Below are 27,303 nucleotides of genomic sequence, written 5' to 3' on the forward strand. Positions count from 1 at the left end.
GTGTGTGTGCGTGTGACGGGGCAGAAGGCCCTGTATGAAGATGTCGTTCTGCAGCCCGGGTGTGTGTGTGACGGGGCAGAAGGCACTGTATGAGGGCATCGTCCTGCAGCCTGGGGGTGTGTGTGTGTGTGCATGTGTGTGTGCATGTGACGGGGCAGAAGGCCCTGTGTGGGGACATCGTCCTGCAGCCTGGGTGTGTGTGTGTGTGCATGTGTGTGTGTGTGTGACGGGGCATAAGGCCCTGTGTGAGGGCGTCGTCCTGCAGCCCGGGGGTGGGTGCGTGTGTGGGGGGGGTTGGCAGAAGGCCCTGTGTGGGGGCATTGTTGTGCAGCCTTTGTGTGTGTGTGTGTGGAGCAGAAGGCCTTGTATGAGGACATCATCCTGAAGCCCGGGTGTGTGTGAGTGCTGTGTGTGAGTGTGATGGGGCAGAAGGCCTTGTACGAGGGCATTGTCCTGCAGCCTGGGTGTGTGTGTGTGTGTGTGTTTGTGACGGGGCAGAAGGCCCTGTATGAGGATGTTGTCCTACAGCCTTTGTGTGTGTGTGTGTGTGAGACGGGGGCGGGGAGCAGAAGTTCCTGTACAAGGACATCATCCTGCAGCCTGGGGGTGTGTGTGTGTAGGGACAGGAGGCCCTGTGTGGGGACATCGTCCTGCAGCCCAGGTGTGGGTGGGTGTGTGTGTGTGTGACGGGGCAGAAGGCCCTGTATGAGGACATTGTCCTATAGCCTGTGTGTGTGTGGGGGGGGGGGAAGCAGAAGTTTCTGTACGAGGACCTCATCCTGCAGGCTAGCGGAATGTGTGTGTAGGGACAGGAGACCCTGTGTGGGGACATCGTCCTGCAGCCCAGGTGTGCGTGTGTGTGTGGGGGGCGGCAGAAGGCCCTGTATGAGGACGTTGCCCTGCAGCCTGGGTACATGTGGGGGCATCAGGAGGTGTTGGGGCACGGGGCTGGGCTGCTGTACGCAGCCCCCAGTTGACGCTGTGGCTGTGGTGAAGGTGGCTCTCCATGAGAGCCCATCTCTTGGCCTGGGGCCCAGGGCCCAGGGCCCAGGGCCCGGGACCTCCTCCTCTGTGCTCCTTGTTCTGCGCCATCTGCCATGTGCCCTCAGAGTCCCACCATGCACAGCAGTCACAGGGACTGCCTGGCTCCCCTCACGGCCCTGGAGGCTGGGAGTTAGGCCAGCTGTGTCTGCGTGGGGTGGGGCTGCTGGCCAGGTCCCACTCTGCTGTCTATCACCACGCCACTGCTGGAAGACCAGAGCAGGGCGGGCCTACCTTGAACCGTCCACGGTATCTGTCCGCACCTGCTTTGGCTCTGTTTTCCTGATTGTAGATGGAAAAACAACACCAAACATAGAGTTAAGTTTTGAGAGTTGTGACGTACATTTGGAGTTAGTAATTACACCACTCTGTGTGCACAATGTGGGGGTGCTAGCTAGCGTCCCCACCAGATCCCCTCAGACAGCAGTGCTATGCAGTGGGCCTAGGCCCACAGTTCAGGAAAGCCTGGCTGTTTGCCTTGGCTTCCCTTGGTTGGAGTGATGCTGAGATGATGGCATATGGGTGCTTTGTGGTGGAGAGTAGACAGAGCCAGACTGTGTGACACCAGCCTGTTGTGATGAGGCAGGGCCTGGCACTCTGCCCGTCTTCGCCTGGACAGCAGCAGGCTCCCTGCCTAGAGCACGTGAGGATGGCAGGTTTGCGTGTGGCAGTTTCCCAGGGTGCTGTCTGCACCCAGACATTTGGCAGGTTTGCTGGAAAGCTTATCAGCTGGGTTTGTGGGCCAGAGTGGAGGTGTGTGCCTGTACGTGCCTGTCCACTCCAGGTCCGTCCGCTCCTGCACACACGGCCTGGCTGCTGTTGGGAGGAGTGGGCAGGAGTAGGGGCGGCTGAAGCTCTCAGCAGCCCCACCGTGTGCCCTTGTAGATACTGCAGATGCTGTTCCCGTGGACAGAGAAAGCCACGTGGTGTTTCTAGGCAGGGTGCCCACCAGGGCTTCCCTCGGACCGTTGACACAGTCCCATGGTGATCGTCTGGAGGGGTGGAGCTGGAGCTGGAGTTGCTGCAGCTGGAGGAGGCGCACTGGGTCACACCTGCTTCCTCGTTCCTGTCTCTGACATCACTCTCTGCATAGGCTGTGAGGGAGTCAGGCGTGTATATGAGCAGTGTCATGCCCGGTCCAGAGGGAGCATCCTTGCACTATTGCTGGAGTTAGACACGTGGGCTGTGAAGGGTCCACATGGGAAGCCCGTGCCCAGGAACAGCGACTCACCGTTCTCTGTGCCCGTGCAGGACTCAGGAGGCCCTCAAGAGCGGGCACTTTGTGAATGTCCTGAGCATCCTGATGAAGCTGCAGCGGATCTGCAACCACCCGGGCCTCGTGGAGCCCCGGCAGCCAGACTCCCCCTTTGTCGCAGGCCCTCTGCGGTACCCGTGCGCCTCTCTGACCCTCAGGGCCCTGCAGAGAGACTTCTGGAAGGTAGGTGGAACATTCATAAGGCGGCTCACTGCTGAGCTCTCTGCCACGCCCACAGTGGTCACAGTGCTTCCTGGAAATCACTACCTAATATGGTTTGTCCTCATTTTGAAAGTGCCTCGTCCCACACAACATCTGGCAGGACTTAGACCACTCCTGCCCCTTGGCATAGAATTCCTGAGTCCGACTCAGACGTTAAATCCAGGCACTGGCAGAGGAGCTAGCAGACCACGGAGCTGTTTCCTCTGAGCTTGTGTTCTGTGTCACGGCGTGAGGAGAGCCTGCGTTTACCGTACAGTCTGCTCGCGGAAAGGGGGCAGTTCGGTGCCTCTCGTCTACTCCCTGGGTTGTGCTACCATTGCCAGTGTCTCGTGGTAGAGCAGCTTCATCACCCCAAAAGGAGCCCCAGCCTCCCAGGTCCCTGGCAGCCGCTCATTGACTTTTTCTCTGTGCTTGTCTGGTCTGGGCATGTCCTGTAGACCTGGTCTTTTTGTAACTGGCTATTTCACTCAGCACATCTGCAGGGCTCATCCATGTCATAGCACGTGTCAGGACCCTTCCTTGTTACTTCTGGACAGGAGTCCTTGTCTGCATGGACCGCCTTATATTCATCTGTCACGGGGTGAACATTTGAGTCATGTCTATTTTTTGGCTGTGCTGAACACATTGGTGCACGGACGAGTCGGCCTTTCTCTAGGCACACGTGGCAGTAGGAGTGCAAGTCAGATAGTAGGTCCTTATCCACCATTCTGAGGGACTGCCAGCCTGTTTCCATGGTGGCTGCACCCCCTCACTGTTCCCCACCCTCTCCCTCCCTCCTCAGTGTATGAGGTGGTCTGTCATCGACAGGCTCTGGGTTCTGCTGTCCCAGCAGACCTGCACTGAGCTGTCCATTACGGCCATGGGCACAGGCCTGGGACAGGCACCAGCGTGTGGTGCTGGGAGCGACAGAGGGCTCCACTGAGTGCTCCCCCCAGTGACAGGTGTCCCCAGGGTCTGCTGAGCCCTCAGTGTTTTGCTGAGCTCCGTGTTTGTGACTGCACTCTCCTGGTCCTGTGAGCCCATCTGTCACTGAGACACAAACAGGCTGTCGTCAGTGTGCCCACTGCCCACGGGTTGGCATCCACGCGTGTGCCAGTGCACGGGCTCTCCCGGCTCGCCTCCCCGTTCTGCCATCTGGCGTTGTTCCTGCCGGAACTTTCCACACCCCTTCCTCTCCCTTCTGGTCCATCTCCTCCGTTCCCACTGCCACTGGAGACAGCTCCCATCTCAAAGATGAGGGACGGAGGCACCTAGAGGCGAGCTGCCTGGCCGCCCCCCTGCAGGCCCTGAGTGGGGCCCGCCTTTGCTGTCATGGGCCCCAGGCTGGCCTTTCCCATTCACATGTTGTAGCATGGTTCTTAGTTATGGGCTTTTCCTACCGCTTCATAGAGCAAGAATTTTCTTTTTTACTTAGGAAGCAGACCTTTCTATATTTGATCTTATCGGGCTAGAAAATAAACTCACTCGCCATGAGGCAGACTTGCTGTCGAAGAAGAAAGTGACGCGGAAGCTTATTGAGGAGATTTTCGCCGCCCCACCACCATCTGCCAGACCCGTTGCTGTAAAGCTGAAGCCAAGCAGGTGGGCGCCCTGACCAAAGCCCCAGCCCTCCTTGCTCCCTGTCCAGACCCGTGGGCCTCCTGCACCTTGCCCCTCATGACCTAGCTTGGGCAGGCAGGGCTGTGATCTGGAAGGCAGGACCTCTGGGCAGTGGACGGTAGCCCTTGGGAAGCTGTGCCCCTCACGTGTAGGCGGCCTGCACTGTGAGTTTCACATAAGGACTGGGGCCACGAGAGGTTAAAGGTGGCTTACTGAGATTTGTTCCCTGCTTCTGGGACTTCCTTGGCTGCCCTTGGTTACCTGAGAGCTGCCGCTTAGTGATAGCACACTCGGCCCTCCTATGTTGCCTTGAGCAGCAGGTACGGCTGCGTGTGCGCCCTTTCTGGAGGAGGGCCCTTCTTATTTGGTACGTCAGCATCTCTGACCCCAAGACTCAGAGCAGGGTGTGCATGGAAGGGGCCAGGGTATTCTCCAGCCCTGGGCAGCCTCACTCTGTCAGATGGCGCCAGCACGGTGGGCGCGGAGCACGGGGCCCGACTGTGGTGCTGCCACGGTGCTTACGAACCATCAGTAGTAGTCTGTCAGGTACCACAGAGCTGGGGCACAGGAGGTGTGAGTGACGGAACTCACAGATGGACCAAGAGAGGCACACTCCAGTGAGTTGGCAGTCAGTGGGGGAGTAAGCAGAACCCCCACTGGGGTTAACCCAAAGAGAGAAAGTGGGTGCCTTAGAAATGTGGCATTGTGGATGGGGCACAGGCTGGGGGCCATGCACACTGCTTGAACCCAGGAACCACTGTTGTGCACTAGCTCGTGGAGCAGCTGGGCTGCATGGCATGGGCCTTGGGCATGCTTCTGACCCTTTCCTCACTCCTCAGGCTGTGCTTCTGGTGCCCACGTCCCGTGGCCCATGGCCAAGCAGTGCCCCAGTGTCCCCTGACTCTCCTATATGTCTTCCTGCCCGGACCACGGGTACCTAGGTTGTTTCAGCCTGTGCGGTACGGCCAGAAGCCCGAGGGCCGCACTGTGACCTTCCCCAGCACCCACCCGCCCCGGACAGCAGCGCCTGCTGCAGCTCCTGCCGCACCTCAGGGCCAGGTCCGAGGACGGCCACCCATTGCCACCTTCTCTGCGAATCCAGATGCCAAAGGTATGCATGCGAGGCCTCCTGGCTTGTGGTGGTATGGTTGGGCAGCACGATACTCCGGCCCAGTGGCCTGGGCGGTGTGGTTGGCTTGCAGATACAGGGGCCACCCACTCTGCTCTGCTGAAGAGGCCCCAGGCCTTCTCGGGTGGGGTTGAGACCCTTTCTCCTTAAACTGGAGTTTTGTCCTGCACGCACACTTCCTTTGGTTGAGTGATTGTCTGTCTGGAGAGAAAGGTGGATGTTGGCAGAAACACTTTCTTCCATTGGGTAATGGATGTGAGAGGTGCTTGGCCACTTCTGAAAGGCACGTTCTTGGGACGTATTGTGCCACCATTTTAACTTAACGTGGTTGTCACTCTGAGGAGGCATCCGATGGAGCAGCAGGAAGGGTGAGAGCAGCAGTGTTCGGCTTCCACCCCAGGGCTTCTCAGTATTATTTCTGTCACATTTTTCTAAGCTAGAAACAATCGCTCAGAAATGCCTTGTTGCACGGTTCCCCGGAAAGGTAAGAGTGGGGCTCTGTTTACACCTCTGTGTGTGTGTTTAGCGTACAGACCTAACTGAGGATAACGCCGGACGGGGCCACTTCTGAGACATTTTTATCGTCTCTGAGAGATGTGCAGTTCACCATACTGATTGGCTCTATGTGAAGACAGCTAGCCAAGGGTATAGGATACGTTTCTCTCAGCCTGTAAAGTATAACTGGCCTTTGTTTTAAAGAGAGGGCTTATCACTAGAGAAACAGTATGGGAGACTGTTCTTTTAACTTCTTGGAAATTCGGGGTTAAATACTGCATTTTGTTGAGAACTTCTAACAGCTTTGCGCAAACACGCCTTATTGATTGCAGCGGCGGCCGCGCAGTGTCAGCCACCTCAGGCCTCCTCCAGTGCTCCGAGACACCAGCCCGCCACGACCTTCACCTCCGCAGCTAGTGCAGTCCATCCAGCCAGCCTGCGGGGCCCGACCTCGGCCCCAGCCTCGGCCCCTGGCCCGCCCCCGCCCCCGGCCCCGGCCCCTGCGCACACCACCCCGCAGAGTGCCCTGCCCCCGAGGCTGGTGCTGACCGCCCAGGCCCAGGCTCGGTTGCCGAGTAAGTGGCCTCACCTCCCAGGTGTCTGCCCTGTGACCCAGCAGAGCTGTTCTGCACGTGCCGGCGTGAGTGGGGGCCTCTGCTGTGCACTCCTTGTCTGTCCCTGGTCCACATGGGTGCTGCCTACAGCAGCTCTGGCCAGTGAAGGGGCTGCCACCTCTCAGGGTCAGCATCCCGGCCCTGCTCTTCCTGTGCTTCTCTCTCTCCCTCCCGCGTGCTCACTCTGCTGTCCTCCTGAGATCCTGCAGTGCTGGGGTACAGCTGGCGGTGCTCACACTGATACTAGCACAGGGTCTGTCCCCTCAGTGGCCGGCTCTGTTCAGGGGGGCGGGTCTCATACACGGAGGCTCGGTACTCACTCCGCCCACTGGCTCTAGGTGTCCAGAAGCCACTAGACCTTCTGTTTTCTCAGTACCCGCTTTAAACACGCAAGGAGTTACCACTCAACAGAAATATTATAGCCAATAACTAACCCGTACTGGTCTTACTGATTTTTTTTTTTTTTACGGCAGAACTTTTTAGGGTAGCTACTGCAATTAGTGTGTCTCCAGATCGGCCCTGTCACCTTGGTCCTTCTGCTGGGGGAGATCCCCAAACGACACATCTTACAGATTGTGTCCTTTCTCAAATGCTACCTCAGGGACTTTGGTTCTTGTGTTGAGGCCTTTCTGGGAAGATGCAAGAGTGTAGCAGTGGTATGAGGACATGCCAGCATTAGAACAGTTTTTCTCTGGTCACAAGTTTCTTCCGTTGCTGACAGATGGAGGGATTGCCGCACTGGCTTTCCCAAGGTAGCAGAACCCTGCATTCGAGTTCTTCTCCTTGGGCTGCAGGGTTCTTCTTAAAGGGATTACGGTGCACACTGGTCTGTCTGCTGCTGCGACCACTCACGCTGCTGCCTCTTCACCCCTCCGTGTTGGTGGGTGTCTATGTGCAGAGCACTTCAGCCCAGCAGTTCTGCATCCATCTTGTACTAACTCTTCTCTTTAGAGTTTCGCTGACAGTTCTGGTGTGAGTTCTCTGGGGAGGAATGCGCAAGCTGGAATATTAACCATGGCATACGGGCCTTGCGCTCAGTCTCAGCCACAGGGGTTTCTTTCCTCTGAACCTGATGCTGGGCACACCCTCAAAATGGTGTCTGAGCCAGGTGAAGCCCACAGCAGGCGGTGTAACTCCTGCGGTCATTCAGAGTTGAGTGAGACTTGACATTTTCAACTACATCTATGTGTTTGTTTATGCATTTAAATGTAGGCCTGGATGTACTTGACACAGGTCTCATCTGCATGACCTGCAGCGGTACAGTAAATGTTCTGAGTGTAGCTGAGGTTAGGTACTCGTCTGTGTGACCTGCAGTGATGCTATAAAGGTTCTGCACATAGGTGAAGATAGGTACTCATCTGTATAACCTGCAGTGATGCTATGAAAGTTTTGAGTGTAGTTGAAGATACGTACTAGTCTGTGTGACCTGCAGTGATGCAGTCTTACGTGTCTTGAATACAGACACTCATCTGTATGACCTACAGTGATAAGATCTCGTATGTCTTGAAGATAGGTACTCGTCTTCGTGAACTGCAGTGATGCTATAAAGGTTCTGAGTGTAGTTGAAGATAGGTACTCGTCTGTATGACCTACAGTGATACAATCTCATATGTCTTAAAGATAGGTACTCGTCTTTGTGACCTGCAGTGGTACAATCTTTGTGCCTTCATGAGCTCAGTGGGGCACATACTTTTTACATTTTGAAAATTCTCTGAAATCAAAGGTTGATACACGAGTTTTCAAGGGTATTCCAGGTCGACTTCTGCTCCTCTTGCTGTTGGCGGCTTTTCTTACTGTTTGGGGGAGACGTAAACTGTCCGGGTAACTCGGAATACTGTTTATACCTGGTTGTCTAAAACCCTGAGCAGTTACAGTCCAGCAAGCTAACCTTGAAACTCTGATCTTCCTTCTGAGTTGTCTTTTCTTTTCTGTGGAGACAGTTACTTTCTAAAAGTGGTGGACGGCGGGACCGGTGCATGCCTCCAAGACTCGAGCCCACTGTGATGGTCACCCTGCACGACCAGTGGCTGCCACGCAGCAGGCTCACACCTCCCACAGAGCAGTGGCATTCACCTTTCCCTCCGCATCTCCACAGGCGGAGAGGTGGTGAAAATTGCTCAGCTGGCGTCCATAGCAGGGACGCAGAGCCGCGTTGCGCAGCCCGAGACGCCCGTGACGTTGCAGTTCCAGGGGAACAAGTTCACCCTGTCCCACAGCCAACTCCGGCAGCTGACAGCAGGTCAGCCTCTGCAGCTCCAAGGTAAGAGGAGCAGTCTTATAGTGACATCCCCACGACAGCGGTTTCCAGCCCTGGATCTGCTTCTGGGAAGATCATTAGGCCGCTAGGCTTCAGCCTGTCCAGTAGCACTGACAATTCTTTCCACAGGGCTTGTTAGGAGACAGACACACTGAATTGCTTGGTTGCCTGGAACTGGACGTACCTCAACTGAAGGATGATTGTCTTTATCATGCTTGCCCTTTGTAAAGAGGCTTATTTTTAAATTAAAAAAAAAAAAAGATTTGGTGCTTTGTAATTTCAGTGTGAAGTGAATTGTCTGAAAAATGCCAGAGCGTTGACAGTTCATGTGGGAGAATTTGCTTCTCTTATGAGTAGTCTTCACCCCTGGACCTCGGGCTGAGAACACTGCTCGTTAGTTGTGCCTGGTCCTGAGAAGGCAAGAGGGAGGGGCTCACCATAAAGCCCTTCCAGCAACCACTTGGCCCCCGGGCGCCTCCGGCCCTAGCCTCCCCTCTCCTAGGTCAGGGCCCGTGAGTCCTGGGGTGTCCTCTGAGGGGTAGTCATGGCTATTCCAGGGCAAAGGCTCTGCATCAGAGCGCTGGGAAGTCCTGTGGCAGCTGGGCTGTGAGGCCCTGCAGGAGAAGCCTTCACCCCATGGGCTCTGTAGCCCGCACCGTTGGACCACGGGCGGTCCTTTTTCTCTGATGTGATTCCCCTTGACTACCTGGAGAGCTGTCCTCCAGAGTCAGAGAAGGCGATTAACAGGCGGCTGCTTACAGAGTCCTAGCAGAGGCACGGGTGTTTTGGTTGGAACTTTCTGGCTTTCCTTCATTCTGGCCTGGCAGGGTCTGCTGCCCACATGGTGTTAGGAGCTGTGCATGGCCTCCCTGCTGCTGGCACGGTCAACCGTGTGCCAGGACCTGAGCTGACCCCCCCTGGGCTGGCAAGCGGGGATCGAAGGAGTCAGTGATCTCAGCCCCAGGCAGCACGGACAGTGTTGCTTAGAGTCCTCCTTCACCATGGAGGAGCAGCCAGCCCAGAAACATGGATCGCATCTCAGTGTGCTGGGGTGCTTCTCTGCTGCTGGGGCGCGGGGTCTGTGCCGCATGCTGACGGGCGTCCTGTGCCTCCTCCCTGTTGGCCGCATGCTGACAAGACACCTGTTCTCCACATTCTTGCAGGCAGTGTGCTCCAGATTGTGTCGGCACCCGGGCAGCCATACCTGCGTCCTCCGGGCCCTGTGGTGATGCAGACCATGTCGCAGGCAGGGGCTGTGCACAGCGCCCTCAATGCTTTGGGAGGAAAGCCCCCAGCTGGTGCCCCAGCTCCCATGCCCCTGGCCCCCCAAGGTACTGTGCCCTGGGCAGGAGGAAGTCCCTGTCCTCTTGCTTCTTTTTGGTGTCTTCTGGCTTCCAAAGTGACTGAAAGGAATGGAGGTAAAACAGACCCTTGGACGTTGAGACCCCAAAGTCGGGTGTGGGATTGTGTCCATTCCCACAGAGGGTCGTGATGAGGTCCTGACCCAACCCTGCCCTGTGCCTTAAAGTAGAGCTACCCCAGGGGACATGACTTGTGTCTGATGTTTTCTCACTTGAGCCCACCAGCATCATGAGAGTGCTTGTTGTTTGTATCACACATGTACCCAGCAGCAGCGTTGGACCCCCAAGCAGACCACTGGCATGCGTGTCCCTGTGCAACAGGGCCTGCACCTTCACTGTCTGGCCCTGCCTTACGTTGTTCACCTTCCAGTTCTGTGTCTGCCCCATCCTGAGAGCCTTTTAGGCCTTGGCTCCCCAAGTCAGCCCTCCCTAACTTGCTCCTCTGCCTGCACCCTCAGAAGCCCTGCATGCACAGAAGAGGGGCGGTGATAGGGGTGCCCTTTTGGTCCCTGAGAGCTGGCAGCCCAGCAGCTGTCCCTCAGCTCTGTCCCATCTCTGCAGCACGCCTGTGATGCTGCACAGAGGCTCTGCTTTCCCCGTGAGGCACTGCCGAGGGTGCTCAAGGGCTGCACGGCTGGAGGAGGCTCCGCCTGCCATCTCCCTTGGCAGCCCCACTCTGTTGGCACCCAGCAAGCCGTCAGCTCCAGTGGGGTCACTTCACTATTCCAGGGCGTACTGCACCCCAGCAACCTCCATTCTGCTTTCACAGGGCAGAGCCATTCTATTACAGCCCCCTAACAATCCTTTCCTGGCCCAGTGTGTGACCTTCTTTTGTTTCTCAGGAGGCAAATGGGGTGAGAAGGATCCTGACAGAAGGTTATTATTTCTAAGCACGTTATACTGAGGCCTTACGAGCTCAACAAATAGAAATGCAGTTGTCAATCTCCATCCCCCTGGGTGCATGCCTTGGTGTCCCCTCAGTGATTGCTTCTCCATCCTCCTGGGTGCACAGGTGCAAAGAGCCTGAAGGGTCTCCCTCACCTTCCCTACCCCACACCCACCATCACCCTTCCACCCTCACCAGTGACAAGGTACTCATTGACACTGCCCTGCCCTTGCCTGGCTCCACTCGGCTGTGGTTCTCCTGGGGTGGTGGCTAAGCTAAGCCTTTCTTGTAACACTGCCCCTTCAGTGGGGGTTCCGGGCCTGGAACCTGGTGAGTGGTTCTCAGTTGCCATCTGACAGTCTCATCTGGTGGTCAGCCTTGGGGGACGCCTGGTTTCCCAGGTGCCTTGCCTTCCTTCTGCACTTAACTCCCATGGCCTAGAGTCCTGGGCAGGTCTGTAGCCACTCAGGTCTATCTTGGAAACTGTCATCAGTCAGGCCAGCGAGGAAGACAGACTTGGTGGAGCGAACTGGCTAAAGGGGTACTTGGACTGAAAGGTGGGACCTGTAGGGGCAGCTGCCTCTCAAAGCTGGGCAGCAAGGGAAGAGGTGGAGGTGTTGAGAGCTGTGTAGTTTGGAGGAGACACCCAGCATGGGCCTCCATTTCCAGCGAAGGCCAGCAGCTGCCTCCCTGTGAGGGCAGGGTGGAGCTAGTCTGTAATGTGGGTGCCCTGGAGAAGGGAAGCTGACGGTCTCCTGGAGTGGACAGTGTGGGGCTGCTGAGCAGAGCATCCTCACATCCTTTGCAGAGGTCACAGCGCAGCGGAGTAGAAGTCCCTTCTGGACCGTGAGGACAGCGCCCCAGTGGGTTTTGTCAGCTGCGAGCCCCACTAGGGCAGCATGGCTCTGGTCCATGTGCACCCCTTCAGCACCCAGAGCTGATGTCTCTGTGCTTGTTCTTTGTGGTCTTGGAACCCACATAGAAGACTGTGTCTCTGAGTCTTGTCACCACGTGTCAAGTCACTGTAGGTGTTTCTGTCACATTGAGGGGTTGCCTTACTTTCTGCAGCAGCTCAGTTTTCTTTCGGAGAGAGCCTCTGGTGTGAGTTCCCTCAGCCGACCCTGGGTGACAGACTGTCCCAGTCTCTCCCTCCTCCCCCTGCCCCTGACTGCGGCTGGTGAAGGCCTGCCCTGGGCCTCTGCAGCCACCCTCTGCCTCTTCTGGCCCAGCGCTGGCCTCCACTCACTCTGCTCTTCCCGGGCAGGCAGGGGCTGTGGTAACAGCGTACCTGGACTGCCGTTGCTCAGGGGTGCCTGCTCACCGGGGCTCTCTGCCCTTGATGGGCAGCTTGGACCACAGGCCCTGTGCACCCCTTGCCTCTTTGACTATGTGCCTGTTCTGCCCTCACCCTCTGGCCCTGGCTCCTGGTTTCCTCTTGGCACTTAGAGCACTGCCCTGTGTACCTGGGCTGTGGGCTCTGCGTGCAGCTCTTGGGGGTGTTCCTAGCTGAGGAGTCAGCTTCAGTGCTGTCATGACTCTCCTTTCTCAGCACCTTTTACAGGTGGCGTTTGGTGTCCTTGGGTGGCGGCCTGTGTAGCGTTTGTGATCCTAGTGGCAAGTGCCGGAGATGGTCCAGGCAGCTCTGTTGAAGGACTTGGCTGTCTTGTATTGATTCCTCCGCTTGTTCTTGGAGGCAGTCTTGTTTGCTTATGTGCACTTATTCATGTGATTTCATAATTCTTGGCTGTCTGGGGTCTGTTTCCTTCTCGGTGTGGCAGTCATCAAGTTGTGGCTGACTCAGAAAGTCTCCCATCTCTTTGTGCATGGAAGACACATGTTGCTGATGCCCTTCCTGAACTGCAGGGGCCATGCTGGGGCAGTGCCAGTAGCAGAACAAGTCCTAAGTGTTGCTGGGGCTCCTTTCAGACTCTGTTTTGTGTTTTCAGTTGGCATTCCAAGTCGAGTGGCAGTTAACCCCATGGTGGCAGGAGAACCCGGGATGGCCCCCAAACCGGCCTCGCCCCTTGGCGCTCCAACCCAGGTACCATCCACTAGATGCGCCCATGCTGTTATCTTTCGGCACTCCACCTCCGCTGCTCCCGGAAGCCCCACTGCTCCTAGAGGCTGTGCGTTCTGTACTGTGTGCTCTCAAAGGCACATTGCCTAATAGAGAAAAAGAAATGGTTTTATGGGCTTTCACGGTCTTTGTACTCTCCCAGAAGGCCTTTTGGGCATCAGAAATGCTTGCCTGTGTTGGCAGGGGCTGGCACGCTGTGTCCCTGCTTCCTGCAGACAGGACCCTGTAGACCATGTGTGTGTGCGTGTTCTGCAGCTGGCCACCACACACAAGGGGCCCAGGTTGTGTTGTGCAGAGGTAATGTGGCAGGAGTGTCTCGAGTAACCGTGTCCTCATCACTATTTCCAACAAGGAGGACAGGGCCAGACTCCTGAGGGAACGACTGGAGCAGGTCTTCCTCGTCAATGAGTGGCGCTGTTCCCGTGTGCCCGTCTATGGCCGGGACCTGCTGGGGGTCTGCTCCCTGGCCACGCAGGCCAGCAGCCATGCGATGGGCATATGCAGCAGGGGTGACCTGCTGTTGACACTGAGCCAACGCCAAGAGTCCCTACAGGATGTCATTGACAGGTACGTCCGTCTGTATGTGTGCATTCGGTAGTTAATGTCCACCGTGCACTGTGGATGTTCGTGGGAAGTTTCTCTGTGAGTTGTCACGTCTGAGTGTTTTGAAAACATGTGGGATCAGATGCACCTTGTTGTTTGGTGTCTGTGGGAGTGTGTGCCTCTTTCTGGTGCCTACCTTCAGGGACTCCTGCGGTCCCTCCCCCCAGGGTAGGGTAGCTGCCTCCGGTACAACTGGGCAGACCTGGCTGCAGAGCTGGGCACCCGTGCCAGGTTCTCTGTGTAGGTAATAGGTAGTTTTATTGCAGGTGACTGTTTTGTTCTTTTAAAAACATTTTCTTGAAGTAACTAGGTAAAGTATTGTATTTGAATGCTGAGTAACATGTGCGTGTTAAACTAAGGAACACCTTCTAAAAGAGAAAACAAAAACCCAAGTTCCGCAGTGCCCAGCCCAATTTCAGTCCCTGACACCAGGGCAGAGAAGCACTTGGTGTCCTGTGCGGGGCATGCTGGCTGAGGAGAGACTGCTCGGTCTGCTGGGCCAGCAGTACACGTATTGGTGGTTTCACTCACGGCTTTGCCAGAATTTCAAGGTTCGGCTTCAGATTGGTTTTGTCCTTTCATCGTCGAGAGGCAGTTCTCAACGCTCCTTCCATGTTTACAGAGGGAGCCCCATGGGCCCCGTGCTTGGCTTAGCTTGCAGGGTCTCTTAGGCCAGAAACGGAGATAATGGGTGGGGGCTGCAGTGCTCAGCCCTCCGTGTCTAGGTTAGCAACCCTCCCTCTCAGCCTTCTCTGTGCCACTTTCCTTCTTCCTCCTTGAACAGCACACATGACTTTAGTGTGAACGCACTCAGTAGCACTGCCAACTCCCTTCGGAGGAGACTGGCTGTCACAGTAATGTCTGCAGGTGGCTGGAGGGCCTGGCTTCCGGATTCTGCTCCCCTCGTGGAGCTGCAGCTGGAGCAGCTCTGGGCTTTACCCCTGGACCAGCTGGGAGACAATGCCTGTGTCCCAACACCCCTGTGAGACGGGTGTAGCCAGAACAGGCCACCTTGGAACCAGCTCCTGTAGTCATTGGCCCATCTGCTGGGCTTAGTTGCCGTGAGGAGTGGCAGCGGGCTGTCCCACTCAGCTTGGCCAGTCACGGCCCACCTGTGGGCTCCCACCCTCATGGCTGCTGTTGGTGAAAGACATGTAAGCTAGCCACCACGTCACCGTAGGACCTTCCTGCAGAGACTCTTGGTTTATGGGGTTTGCCACCTCTGCTGTCACAAATAGCACAGGCCGATGCCTGTGCAAGGTGACGAGGCATCTTCTTCCAGGGTGATGTGTGTGATGCCTGCCGTGGTCGCAGCGCCCCCGTCCCTGTGTGTGGTGAGGCCACCCTCTGCGTATAGCCACGGGCTGAGGGTGCTGAACCACCGCCTGCGAGAGTACACAGCAGCACACTTGCAGCAGCTGCAGCAGGTCACGGCCCTGCGCCTGCTGCGCTTTCCCGAGCTCAGGCTGGTGCAGTTCGACTCAGGTACGGAGCAGCACCTGCGGCCTGCCGCACACCACGGGGGGTTTATTGCTCTGGCCTGCAGCTCTCAGGGTCGCACCTTTTGTAGGGAAGTTGGAGGCTTTGGCAATCTTACTTCAGAAGTTGAAGTCAGAGGGGCGCCGCGTCCTGATCCTGTCACAGATGGTCCTCATGTTGGACATCCTAGAAATGTTCCTGAACTTCCATTATCTCACCTACGTACGGATCGACGAGAACGCCAGCAGGGAGCAGCGGCAGGTGAGCAGGGACTTTGAGTGGGGGTCAGCTGCCTGTGTGTCAGGGCTCTCACTGCGAGGAGCTTTAGAATTCAGTGATAGCAGGGAGAGGCTCTTCGAGGAAACGGCAGACCGTCACAGTCCACGGCACTTCTCAAAGGTCTTCAGCTCTGTCCTTTGATTTTTTATGTTATCTCATATGCCAGGTAGATAGTATGGAGCCCTGTTTTAGGTGAGTACAGTCAGCCAGGTGTGTCAGGTAATGTGCAGTCAGTGAGACAGGACTGGCCACAGTGCAAAACACGGAGACACGGTAGACTCGTTTCTAGTTATGGTAATGAAATTACGCGTCTGCCTTTCACTTTCCAAGGTAGCTAAGGATGTTCTGATGCCTTACAGAACAGACACGGGCTTCTCTCACTGGTGGCGTGACTCAGCACAGCCTTCTCAGGAGCAGGTGACAGGATGGATGTGACCCTCAGAAATGAGGGTGGCTTCTGACCTTAGACTGTCACTGAGGACATTTTCCATAAGCCACAGCGATGACACACCTGTTCACAGCGTATGTGCCCAGCTGTCATTGCGCATATATGTTCACACCAACCCAGTTGACGACATGAGCAAGGCAGGTCAGGCTCGTGTGCATGCCACATGATTCGGGAGGGTCTGAAACTACGGCCTCTCGGTGGCATTCTGTAGGAAGGATGAGAAGTCACAGTGACACCTCAGAAGGTTTGGAAACATGGCAGAATGTTCCCAGTACTGTGTTAAATGCAGTACAAGATGCTGGACTGTGGACCACATTACCCACTTCACACGCATCGTCCAGCATCTCCAGCGTTTTCTGTACACGGGCACATGTACATACTGATAGGGCCTAGGAAGATACCAGCAGCTTGTTAATTAATGCATTTTCTTGGTAGCAATTCAAGTACGTCCAGAACTTTCTGGGGCAGAGCGTTATCAGGACTGGCACTGGGACGGACAGAAGAGAAGTGGTTCCATGTGGTTGCTCCAAGTGAGGCCGGGCTTTCTCCCCAGGGCTTCACCCTTGTCTTTTTCCTCAGCCTTACTCCAGGGGCTTCTCGTCAGTGGAGTGCCCTGCATTGCCTGAGGATAGATGAGAAAGCACGTGTCCCTCCCCAGGCAGACTCCATGCTCTTCTGGGGCCTACACATTGAGCTGACAGTGCTTGTGGGGTGGCATCTGCCCCCCTGTCGCTGGAGCTATGGGGTTGGTACACGAAGGAGCTAGAGAGAGCGTAAACTTGTGTCACTGGAGCATGGGCCACTTGTCAGATGCCATGAAGGAAGCAGTTTTGCTGTGGGATAGTTCTTATTGATAAGTATCGGGCAGTGTCCTGTTTTCCCACATGGATATGGAATCCTAACTTGATGGTCGGTGTCACCATAGGAGCTGATGAGGACTTTCAACCGAGACCGGCGGATCTTTTGTGCCATCCTGTCAACCCACAGCCGATCCATAGCTGTGAGCCTGGTGGAGGCAGACACAGTGGTGTTCTACGACAATGACCTCAACCCACTGATGGACGCCAAGGCCCAGGAGTGGTGCGACCGGATTGGGCGCTGCAAGGACATCCACATCTACAGGTGACAGTGGTGCCATCCGGTAATGGGGAGATGGGCTCTGGGAGGACCTTTGTGGAGGGTGTGGGACACATCCTACTGCAGAGACAGCATGTACAACTGAAGAGCGCCCGTGTTCATTTTAGAAGTGTTTCTCTTTAGATGCACTGAATTGCCTGCAGCTTGGTGTGGTCTCATGTAGTCAGTTATGTGACTCGACCCATCCTCTCAGCATTTAGCTGCCATTGCTTGTCTGCACTTATTGCTGTTTTTGGCTGCCAACTGGTTGATTTTGACCCAGCAATCCTGTGTACATTGGAAAAAGGCCTGTCCGGTCCTGAGCCGTCCTCACGATAGTTGCTGTGCTTGAGCCTGTTGTTGGAGCCACTGTGTCGATCCGTCGTGTCAGAGGGTCTTCCTCTCTTTCATTGACCCTCTGCTTCATCAAGCATGGTTTCCTTCTCCTGGGACTGGTCCTTTCTGATAACATGTCCAAGGTACATGAGACAAAACCTGTCCACTCTCCATTCTAAGAAGCATTCTGGCCGTGCTTTGTCCAAGACAGACTTGTTCGTTCTGTCAGTTTGTGTGGTATTCAGTATTCTTTGCTAACGTCATGATTCAAAGGTATCATCTCTTCTGTGGTCTTCCTTATTCACCATGCAGCTTTCACAGGCATATGAGGAGATATAAAATGCCATAGCTTACAAAATAGAGAGGAGTTCTTTCCAGGAACAAAATTTGTTTCTTTTTTTCATTGTTATATCTTAAATTGTAGCCCCCCAAAAACGATTGTTGAAATCCTAATGCCTGTACCTGTGAACGTGGCTGTGTTTGTAATAAGGTTTTTTTTGTTATGGTAATGAGGATACACCAGACTAGGGTAAATCTAGGTAGATCTATTGCAAAAGACCTCTTCCAAATTCTGAGGAGTGAAGATGTCTCCTTGAAGACCAAGATGTGCCTGACCCAAGCCATGTATTTTCACTCGCCTCATATGCATGTGAGAGCTGGATAATGAATAAGGAAGACCGAAAAAGAGTTGATGCTTTTGAGTTGTGGTGTTGGTGAAGAATGCTGAAAGTACCATGGACTGCTAATGGGGCTGACAAATCTGTCCTGGAAGAAGTGCAGCCGGAATGCTCCTTGGAAGCGAGAATGGCCAGACTTTGTCTCACCTACTTTGGTCATGTTGTCAGAAGGAACCACTCTTGGGAGAAGGATGTCATGCTTGGTAAAGTGGAGGGTCAACGAAAAAGGGGAAGGCCCTCAACAGGATGGTTTGCCATAGTGACTGTAATAATGGGCTTGGGTCTAGTAGGGATTGTGAGCAGTGATTGGCACAGGACCGGGCAGTGTTTTGTTCTGCTGTACATGGGGTCACTGAGTTGGAGATGACTCGACAGCACCTAACAACAACAGACTAGGATGGGTTCTAAGGCTAATCACTTCCTGGTGATGTCTTATAAAAGGGAATGTGGACACAGAGAGATGCATATGTGGGGAAGACACCAGCCGAGAACCCTTTAGAAGCCGAGGAATGCCAAGGCATGCCTGGGCCTCCTGACAGGGAAGGACGCCCTCCCACACCAAGCTCATGCTCTGATTTGGAATTGTAGCCTCCAGAGCTACATAGCAATACATTCTGCAAACAGCAATACATTCTGCTCTTTCAGACCATCCATTGGTGATATTTTTGTTATGGTAGCACTAACAAACCAAGCCACTCATCGGGGCTCTTTTGTATCTTCCAATAAAGTTCAGTCATTTTCTTCGAATAAATAGATAAATAGAATAAAATGCTGTGGCCTGAGTCAGGTGCACCTTAGTCCTCAAAGTGGCATCTTTGCTTTTTAACACTTTAAAGAGGTCTTTGACAGTAGATCCACCCAGTGCAATGCATCGTTGGATTCCTTGACTGCTGCTTCCACGTACTTGGATTGTGGATGCAAGGGAAATGAAATCCTTGACAACTTCAGTCTTTTCTCCGTTTATCGTAATGTTGCTTATTGGTCCAGATGTGAGGATTTTTGTTTTCTTTATGTTAAGGTGTAATCCATGTTGAAGATTGTAATCTTTGCTCTTCATCAATAAGTGCATCAAGTCTTCTTCACTTTCATTAAGCAAGGTTGTGTCATTTGCATATCGCAGGTTGTTAACGAGTCTTCAATCCTGATGCTGTGTTCTTCTTCACATAGTCTAGCTTCTCAGATTGTTTGCTCAGCATACAGACTGAAGAAGTGTGAAAGGATACAATCCTGATCAACACCTTTCCTGATTTTAATCAATTTCAGACTGCAGAAGTTCATAAAAATCTCGATTTCTTTATCCTCCACTTTAGTGGTTGGTGCATAAATTTGGATACTACTAGTATTAACTGGTCTTCCCGGTGGATGTATGGATACTGTCCAACCTCTGGCAGTGTTGCACTGCAGGATAGATCTTGAGATAGTCTTTGTGACAATGTATGGCACGCCATTCCTCTTCAATTTGTCATTCCTGCAGAGTAGACCATGATTCAGAATGGCCAACACCAGTCCATTTCAGCTCACTGATGCCAGGTCATCGATCTTTGCACGTTCCGTTTCATTTTGGACAGCTTCAAGTTTTCCTGGATTCCTATTTCATACAATTCACACTCCTATGATTATTGTTTTCACTTTTTATCATGGTGACAATACACATACCAAGACGTTCACCAACATGATGACTTCCCCATTTACAGCTCAGGGACATTGATGACATTTTTTCATGTTGTGCCACCATTACTGCTGTCCTTCTCCAAAATATTCCACCACCATTAGTGTAAACTTAGTGCCCCCCAAATAAAAGCTTCCCCTTTCTCCCTCTTTCCCATCCCCGTAACCGCTAATAACCTTTGGTTTATATCTGTACCTGTGTCTACATAGTTTTTTTTTTTTTCCCCCCAACCTATGTAGGAACTTTCCCTCCCCTCCCTTCCGCCCCCCCTTCCTGGTAGCCCACAAACAAAGTTTCCTTCCATATATAAACCTTCCCTTGACTTTTTACCCTAGTGGACAGATCTGTCCTTCTCACGCTTCTGTTATTCGTGCATGTTTGCAGTTTGCAGTCATGCCACGTCAGCAAACAAAAGGCCCCACAGCTTGCTCCGTCTGTGTCATTCAGGTGGACTCCACTTGGACGTGGCAGGTCTCCTGTTGTATTTTGAGTATCTTCCAACTTGAGCAGCTTAGACAGTGTTTGCTGCTATTCATAAGATTTTCACTGGCCAGTTTCTAGAAAGTGCATGGCCGTGTCCTTCCTGGTCTTAGTCTGGAAGCTGTACTGAAAGCCGTCCACCATGGGCGACCTGCTGGGTTTGAAATTCTGGTGGCAAGGCTTCCGGCGTCCCAGCAGCACCCGAGCCTGCGCAGAAGGACATGTGCATCTACTCTAAAAGGGCAACTCCTACTTGAGGCTGTTTCAAACATTGAAGTAGTGTATCTGTTAGTAAAACGGGTGCTGAGCAAGGCCCGCTCTGTTAAAATCCCCCAGGCACAGATGTTACAAGTAGCCAAGCATCTCACAGGGAAACTGCTGTGTGTCCTGAAGCTTCCATGGTGGCTGCCCTCCAGTGCGGTGACGTTAGGTGAAAGCCTGGCGCGGGCCGCAGCCCCAGCTTGCTTCCTCTCGCGTCACCTGCCGTGCCCCTCGGGAGGGCGCAGGGGCAGAGTGGTGGTGCCTGGCATCCTGCTGGCCTGGCCAAGCTGGAGTGACACCTGGCTCTGCGAGACTGCAGGCGGCACCGTGTACAGAGCTACGTCAGGATCTTCTCTCAGATTACAGATGTCAGATGTGTGTGTTGGGGAGCAAGATGAGGATCCCGCAGAGCTGTCACAGGAGGTTGTACTGGGTCTTTTTCTGGATGTTTTCCTCATGTTTAGACACGCTGTCAGTCTTCCCTCACGGTGCTGTAGACAGGTGCGTTTCTAGCTCAGTAAATAGGGGCCTGAGTGGCACCTGTGTTTCGTGTGATCCGGCCCAGCTGGCAGCTCTGTGGCGGAAAGGCCTGACAGCTCATCCGTGAAGCTCGGCCAGAGGGCGGCACTGTGGTGCAGTTTCCGTGGAGTGCGTAGTGGTTCTTGGAGAACACCTTCTCCTCGTTGGCCCTTCAGAGAACTGCTCAGTTGTCACCAGGCAGCCTCGGCACTGCAGGCAGCGCAGACGCAGGACAGTATAGGACGCGGGCAAGGCGTGCTGATGAGACGGGCACGCCGTTCCTGACAGGAAGACTCCTAGCATGGGCCTTTCCCCAGAGTCATGCTGTGGTGTCAGCACACGTGGGATGAGATGATTCCTGAAGTTTATTTGGAATGAAGCACATCTGATAATGGCCAGGAGAAGTGCTGAGGGGAGGAGTGAGGGCTGGGGGTGGAACTGGATATGTGCCTGTTGGGTGTGACCACATACCGCCACCCCTGTGTGATCCTGTCATATCCCTGTACAGGAGGAGTGGGACAGGACATAGGTTTGTCATATGTGACTGCATAGTGCCCGGTTCTTGATCCTTTTGTATCCCAGTAGGGGAGGAATGGGATGGGACATGTGCTTGTCACACGTGACTGCATACTGCCTGCTACGTGATCCTGTCATATCCCTGTGGGGAAGGAGTAGGACAGGACATGTCTGTCAGGCATGACCATGTACCGCCTGCCATGCCTGTGTGATCCTATCATATTCCTGTAGGGGAGGAGTGGGAGACATGTACCTGTCATGTGTGACTGCCTGCCGCCCACCTGCATAATCCTGTCCCTGTGGACAGGGCTGAGAAGGTGTGCAAGGAGCAGAGCCCTCACGTGTGGGGCTCCATGGGTGCCAAAGGCTGCATGTCAGTAGAAGTGGCAGGGCATGCTTGACTAACTTATGCTGCGGTGCTGTGCTGTTTAGGTAGCAGGGAGTGGAGTCAGGGTGTGGTTCCCCTTTATAAACACAGTTCAGTGCCTACGGATGAGGACTTCACAGTAAGAAGTAGAGAGAAATCTCAAAGCAGGATTTCAGAGGCGGTGCAGGTAGCCTAGGTTTAAAGGAGTCTTTTTAACCAAACAAGACAACGTGAGAAAAGACAGACAGGTGTGATTAGAGTGAAATAAACATTTTTTTAAAAAAAGGCTGTAAATGAAGCAAATAGGCAAACAGTAGCTTGGGACCCACTCATGGCCACCAAGTCCATTCTGACCCACAGTGCCCCCAGGGGACAGTAGATCTGCCCCAGAGGGTTTCCAAGGCTGTCAGTCTTTATGGAAGCAGACTGCCTCATCTTTCTCCCTCAGAGCAGTTGTTGGGTTCAAACTGCTGACCTTTTGGTAGCAGCCGAGCATGTAATGACTTTGCCACCAGAATTCTTTGTAGACTGGGACAGATAACGGGTTAAACAGCTCTTGTAAGGTTCACGGTCCCTTCCTTACTTTAAAAGAGGATAAGAAACCTAAGATTACGAACCAGCAGCTCCAAGAGGCCAACTACTTGAGAAGTCTCCCCTGTGCATTAGGTGGTAGAATTGGGAGGCCCATAGGCTAGCAGCAGGTGACAGTGAAGAGGCCTTTTTTGATCCAGGCTGTAGACTTGGAGCCTTGTAGGGAGTCTCTGAGTAAGACCTGCTGGGTTAAAACCGTCCTAGCCTCCACCCAGTCTGTGCTTCAGCCATCACCCCAGCTGCCTCTGGGCCAGGCTCCTTCGTCCCAGGTTCTGCCCAGCCTCCTCTGTCTCGGCCTCCGTAGCCCCAGCCTCTGTAGCCCCAGCCTCCTCCTCACCAGCCTCCTCCTCACCAGCCTCTGTAGCCCCAGCCTCCTCCTTACCAGCCTCCGTGGCCCCAGCCTCTGTAGCCCCAGCCTCTGTAGCCCTAGCCTCCTCCTTACCAACCTCCGTAGCCCCAACCTCCGTGGCCCCAGCCTCCGTAGCCCCAGCCTCTGTAGCCCCAGCCTCCTCCTTACCAGCCTCCATGGCCCTAGCCTCCGTAGCCCCAGCCTCTGTAGCCCTAGCCTCCTCCTTACCAGCCTCCGTAGCCCCAGCCTCCGTGGCCCCAGCCTCCGTAGCCCCAGCATCCGTAGCCCCAGCCTCCGTGGCCCCAGCCTCTGTAGCCCCAGCCTCCGTGGCCCCAGCCTCCGTAGCCCCAGCCTCTGTAGCCCCAGCCTCCTCCTCACCAGCCTCTGTAGCCCCAGCCTCCTCCTTACCAGCCTCCGTAGCCCCAGCCTCCGTGGCCCCAGCCTCCTCCTTACCAGCCTCCGTAGCCCCAGCCTCCTCCTTACCAGCCTCTGTAGCCCCAGCCTCCTCAGCCCCAGCTTCCTCAGCCCAGGCTCAGCCCCGGCCCCGCCCCACCATCTACCCCAGCATGACCCCCTATGTCATTAAAATGGGTTGGGGGCTGCACTTGTCGTCTGCAGTGGCTTCTGTAATGTGCTATTAGGTGAGAAAAGCAGGATGCAGTCTGGTCCACACTGCTGCTGCCCGACATCTTGTGTCTAAAGAGAGTGATAGGGAATCACGGAGAAAGGTGTGGGTGTGTGTGCTGGGTGGTCAGCAGTGGCTGCCTGGGGGAAGGTGAAGACCCACAACAGCCACAGTCCCAAGGACTGAACAGGAAGTTCCCGGGTTGACTGGCGGGGAACAGAGAGGACGTGGCTGGTGGAGGGGCAGCGTGGGGCCCTGCCGTGGGAGCTGAGACAGGAAGGATGACCTCCTGCTTTGGTGGCTCAGACACTTGATGGTGTGCGTTTTGTCTGTAGGCTTGTGAGTGGCAATTCCGTCGAGGAGAAGTTGCTGAAGAATGGCACAAAAGACTTGATCCGAGAGGTGGCCGCCCAGGGGAATGACTACTCTGTAGCTTTCTTGACGCAGGTACCACAGCATAGGCAGGCCACAGCCGGGAGGACGCACCTGGCAGCACCATGCAGTGGGGGGCTGGGAGCCCCGTGGGCAGCACTGGGGGTCCCCTTGGTGCTGAGAGTGACGTGCCCTGTTGCACTCAGCGCACGATCCAGGAACTGTTTGAGGTGTGCTCACCCATGGAGGATGCGGGCTTCCCGGTGAAGGCCGAGGAGTTTGTGGTGCTCTCCCAGGAGCCTTCTGCCACAGAGACCATCGCCCCCAAAATCGCACGGCCATTCATAGAGGTGAGCAGGATGCACTGCCAGCCGGAGCCGCCGCCCCCATTCCCGCCCTCACCCTTGGCCCTCAGCCTGCTCCTGCCCAGCTTTGCCTCCTGACCCTTCAGTTCTGTCCCCGAGCCAGGACTTCAAACCAGCTCAGGAAGGTTCAGTGGTTACTGTCGAAAACAAGGATGTGTACGTGTTGCCTAGCAACCAGATCTGTTGCCCCCAGTAGGAGACAGCAGTGCCTCTCAAAGATGACAGCTGCCCGTTCTCTGGGGAGGTGTCTGGATGGCTGTGAGCTGCTCACGCATACTATAGCTGTTTCAAAACTCCTGCATTTTAGAAGTTTATCCAAGTGATCTTGATGTGGAATCTTCCAGGCCCTCAAGAGCATTGAGTATCTGGAGGAGGATGCCCAGAAGTTCTGTGAGGAGGCAGCATCGGGAGCAGGAGCTGCCATCCCGTCACCTGACAGAGGCCTCCTGAGACTCGCGGAGGAGCCATCCCAGTTAGAGGAACTTGCTGACTTCATGGAGCAGGTCTGAGGCCTTCTCTTTTGTGCTGAAACCCGACTGTTTGCTGTCATTGCTAGTCACTGTAGACACCTGACCCTCTCACACAACTCTTCTTGGCCTTGACTGAGAACAGGCAGTTCTGTGATTGGAGTTCTGATGGGGGGTGGGACAAGGAACTCAACCTTCATTAACTTGCTATTAACACGGTTCAAAAATGTGTGTTGGAACAGCTCACACCCATTGAAAAGTATGCTTTGAATTACCTGGAACTATTTCACACTTCCATCCATCAAGAAAGAGAGAGCATCAGTGAGGTAAGAGAATCAGCTTTTGGTTCTGGTTATGGTAAGACCGTCAGAAGCGTCTGTTTGCTTTGAAGTCAGCGTGCCTGCACAGGCTTGGAGAGACAGAAAGCAAAGCCCACCTTGTAGCAAGTCACTTATGATGAGCCGGGGTTTACAAGGAGGGTGGGACTGCATCATGCCTGCCGCCGCTGCTCCTGGGGAACACTTTCTCTGGCCCTCTTCCTGCAGAACGTGACCATGGCCTTGATGAAGGAGTGGGAGGCCCAGAACGTGAAGAACCTGCAGGAGAGGGTGGCACGGGTGCAGGAGGAGGGGCCGCAGGACGAGCTGCTCACCTACACGCGGGGGGACGCCTACAATATGGTGCGTGTGCGTGTCCTTCCTCCCCAGCCCCCAGCCGTGGCTTCCCCCATGCCCGAGTCATCCGCAGGCTGTATTGCTTCTCAGAAGGTCTTGCCTTACTGGTCCAAGCAGTAGAACTCAAGTTGAAAGACAGTCTTTTCAGTAATTGGTACTTCGTTAGAGGCTTTGTTAGCTGATTGGCTAGTGGTGATTAAGAAGCACTCGTGAGTCACTGGTTTACATGTGAGTTGGTCTATGACACCTGGGTGTGTGTTAGGCCCTCTCTTACATGTTGTCAATCAGATTAACTCTGGCTCCTAATCGTTCAGCAGCCAAAGTGGTGACAGAGTTCCTCTCAGTTACATTCTGGGGAATTTCTCCCTCTTGTTAAACCAGAAAAACAAACCAGTGGCTGTTGGTTTGATTCTGGTTCATGGCCTGTATTGCAAAGTGAAACTGTGTTCCATAGGGTTTTTAAGGCTGTGACCAAAAAAAAAAAAAACGCTCGCGAGTCCTGCGGGTAATGCTATTGTCGTACTTACCTGGAAGACTTCGTGAGTCTCGTGGCGTACAGCAGGACGCTCTCCAACCTGTCTGTCTCCCACAGGAGTACATCTGTGAAGATGCAGAGGGACACACAGAAGTTATGCCCGTAAGTGACTCTGTGTTTTGTCTCTAAGTCGGCCAGCTTTTTGGGAGGGACACTGCTAACGGAATTCCCTTCTGTGTGCAGCTGTGGACGCCGCCCACTCCCCCGCAGGATGACAACGACATCTATATAGACTCAGTCATGTGCCTCATGTATGAAGCCACGCCCATCCCTGAATCCAAGCTGCCCCCCGTGTACGTGAGGAAGGAGCGGAAGCGGCACAAAACCGACCCCTCAGGTACACATCCCATCCACACTGCGCTGCTATGTGTGCCTGGCGACTCACCAGTAGCTCATGGTTGTAATTACTCATAGCAGCAGGACAGGGCTGCGTTCTTCTTGCCTGCTCTTAGCGGTCCCTCCATGCTGGCTCCCCTCTGCCTTCTCCTTGGGAGGCACCACTTCTCCTTGGAGAGAACCACCCTGACGGGTCCTCTGTCCAGCTGCAGGCAGGAAGAAGAAGCAACGACATGGGGAAGCAGTCGTGCCGCCCCGCTCCCTGTTTGACCGTGCCACGCCGGGCCTTCTCAAGATGCGTCGAGAGGGCCGGGAGCAGAAGAAGAACATCCTGCTGAAGCAGCAGGCACAGTTCGCCAAGCCGCTGCCCACCTTTGCCAGACCGGCCGCCGAGTCAGGCCAGGACAGCCCCGAGTGGCTTGTCAGTGAGGACTGGGCGCTGCTGCAGGTGGGTGGCTCCAGGCCTGGGCCCGGCGTGCGCTGTGGGTGCCTGGGGGAGGAGGGCACACCTGCTGACTCAGCTCATGGTGCTCCCTGGAACCCCTTCCCAGGCTGTGAGGCAGCTGTTGGAGCTCCCCCTGAACCTCACAATTGTGTCGCCTGGCCATACACCCAACTGGGACCTTGTCAGCGACGTGGTGAACTCCTGCAGCCGCATTTACCGCTCCTCCAAACAGTGCCGGAACCGCTACGAGAACGTCATCATTCCACGAGAGGAGGGGAAGGTGGGTGCCACGGTCTTTGTGTCATGTGGTGGTTGTGTCTCGGCACCCACCTTTGCTGGGGACGCACCATCATTTTGAATCAGTAGACTTGGGGTCCAGGACCTGTGCTGCACCTGACACATATCCCAGGAGTGGTGACGGGGCCCTGGGCTCAGCTGCTGCTGTCACTTTGGGGGCTGGCAGTGGTCCCAGGACCAAGGTCTTTGTTGCTGCTGCACTGTCACGGGGGCGCTATCACATCCAGTGACGTAGGCCAGCGATTGCCTGGCCCCATCTTCTCCAGAAGGAAATGTTGGATGAGTAACTTGATCAGAAGTTTTGCTCGGTCTCAACGGGCAGCCCATTTAAAGGGCAGGAGATGGGTATTTTCTCACTTTGCTGGGACGCATGGCTGTGCTGCTCTGAGGGGCTCTGTGTCAGGACCACGGGGCTGTGCACAGTGCTGCCCTGACAGCACAGCTTAGTGACCGAGCCCCTCGCCAGATCCGATGCCTTGTGGCTGAGTGGCTGAGTGACCGAGCCCCTCGCCACATCCGATGCCTTGTGGCTGAGTGGCTGAGTGACCGAGCCCCTCGCCA

The 27,303-nt window shown here is 54.8% G+C and overlaps 1 protein-coding gene and 1 non-coding gene across 2 annotated transcripts in view; both read left to right on the forward strand.

Annotated features, from left to right (window-relative positions):
• Positions 1-27,303, forward strand: part of EP400 (E1A binding protein p400) — an 88,246-nt gene that overhangs the window by 45,787 nt on the left and 15,156 nt on the right. The window contains exons 19-39 of the mRNA XM_042782844.1: positions 28-59; positions 2,293-2,479; positions 3,933-4,099; positions 5,059-5,228; positions 6,074-6,316; positions 8,451-8,615; positions 9,776-9,943; positions 12,806-12,900; positions 13,289-13,503; positions 14,822-15,024; positions 15,110-15,279; positions 16,671-16,867; positions 23,587-23,698; positions 23,830-23,973; positions 24,333-24,491; positions 24,698-24,781; positions 25,001-25,135; positions 25,722-25,766; positions 25,848-26,001; positions 26,207-26,448; positions 26,552-26,725. Coding sequence (XP_042638778.1) covers positions 28-59; positions 2,293-2,479; positions 3,933-4,099; positions 5,059-5,228; positions 6,074-6,316; positions 8,451-8,615; positions 9,776-9,943; positions 12,806-12,900; positions 13,289-13,503; positions 14,822-15,024; positions 15,110-15,279; positions 16,671-16,867; positions 23,587-23,698; positions 23,830-23,973; positions 24,333-24,491; positions 24,698-24,781; positions 25,001-25,135; positions 25,722-25,766; positions 25,848-26,001; positions 26,207-26,448; positions 26,552-26,725 — 3,261 coding nt within the window. The remainder of the gene's footprint in view (positions 1-27; positions 60-2,292; positions 2,480-3,932; positions 4,100-5,058; positions 5,229-6,073; positions 6,317-8,450; positions 8,616-9,775; positions 9,944-12,805; positions 12,901-13,288; positions 13,504-14,821; positions 15,025-15,109; positions 15,280-16,670; positions 16,868-23,586; positions 23,699-23,829; positions 23,974-24,332; positions 24,492-24,697; positions 24,782-25,000; positions 25,136-25,721; positions 25,767-25,847; positions 26,002-26,206; positions 26,449-26,551; positions 26,726-27,303) is intronic.
• LOC122151497 lies at positions 16,316-16,447 on the forward strand. Its single transcript, XR_006164178.1, has one exon. It is a non-coding gene; the product is annotated as a small nucleolar RNA SNORA49 (small nucleolar RNA).

Source organism: Orycteropus afer, unplaced genomic scaffold (assembly GCF_000298275.1).
Source record: "Orycteropus afer afer isolate SDZICR_OR568_19922 unplaced genomic scaffold, OryAfe1.0 scaffold00489, whole genome shotgun sequence".
Classification (NCBI taxonomy): Eukaryota; Metazoa; Chordata; class Mammalia; order Tubulidentata; family Orycteropodidae; genus Orycteropus; species Orycteropus afer.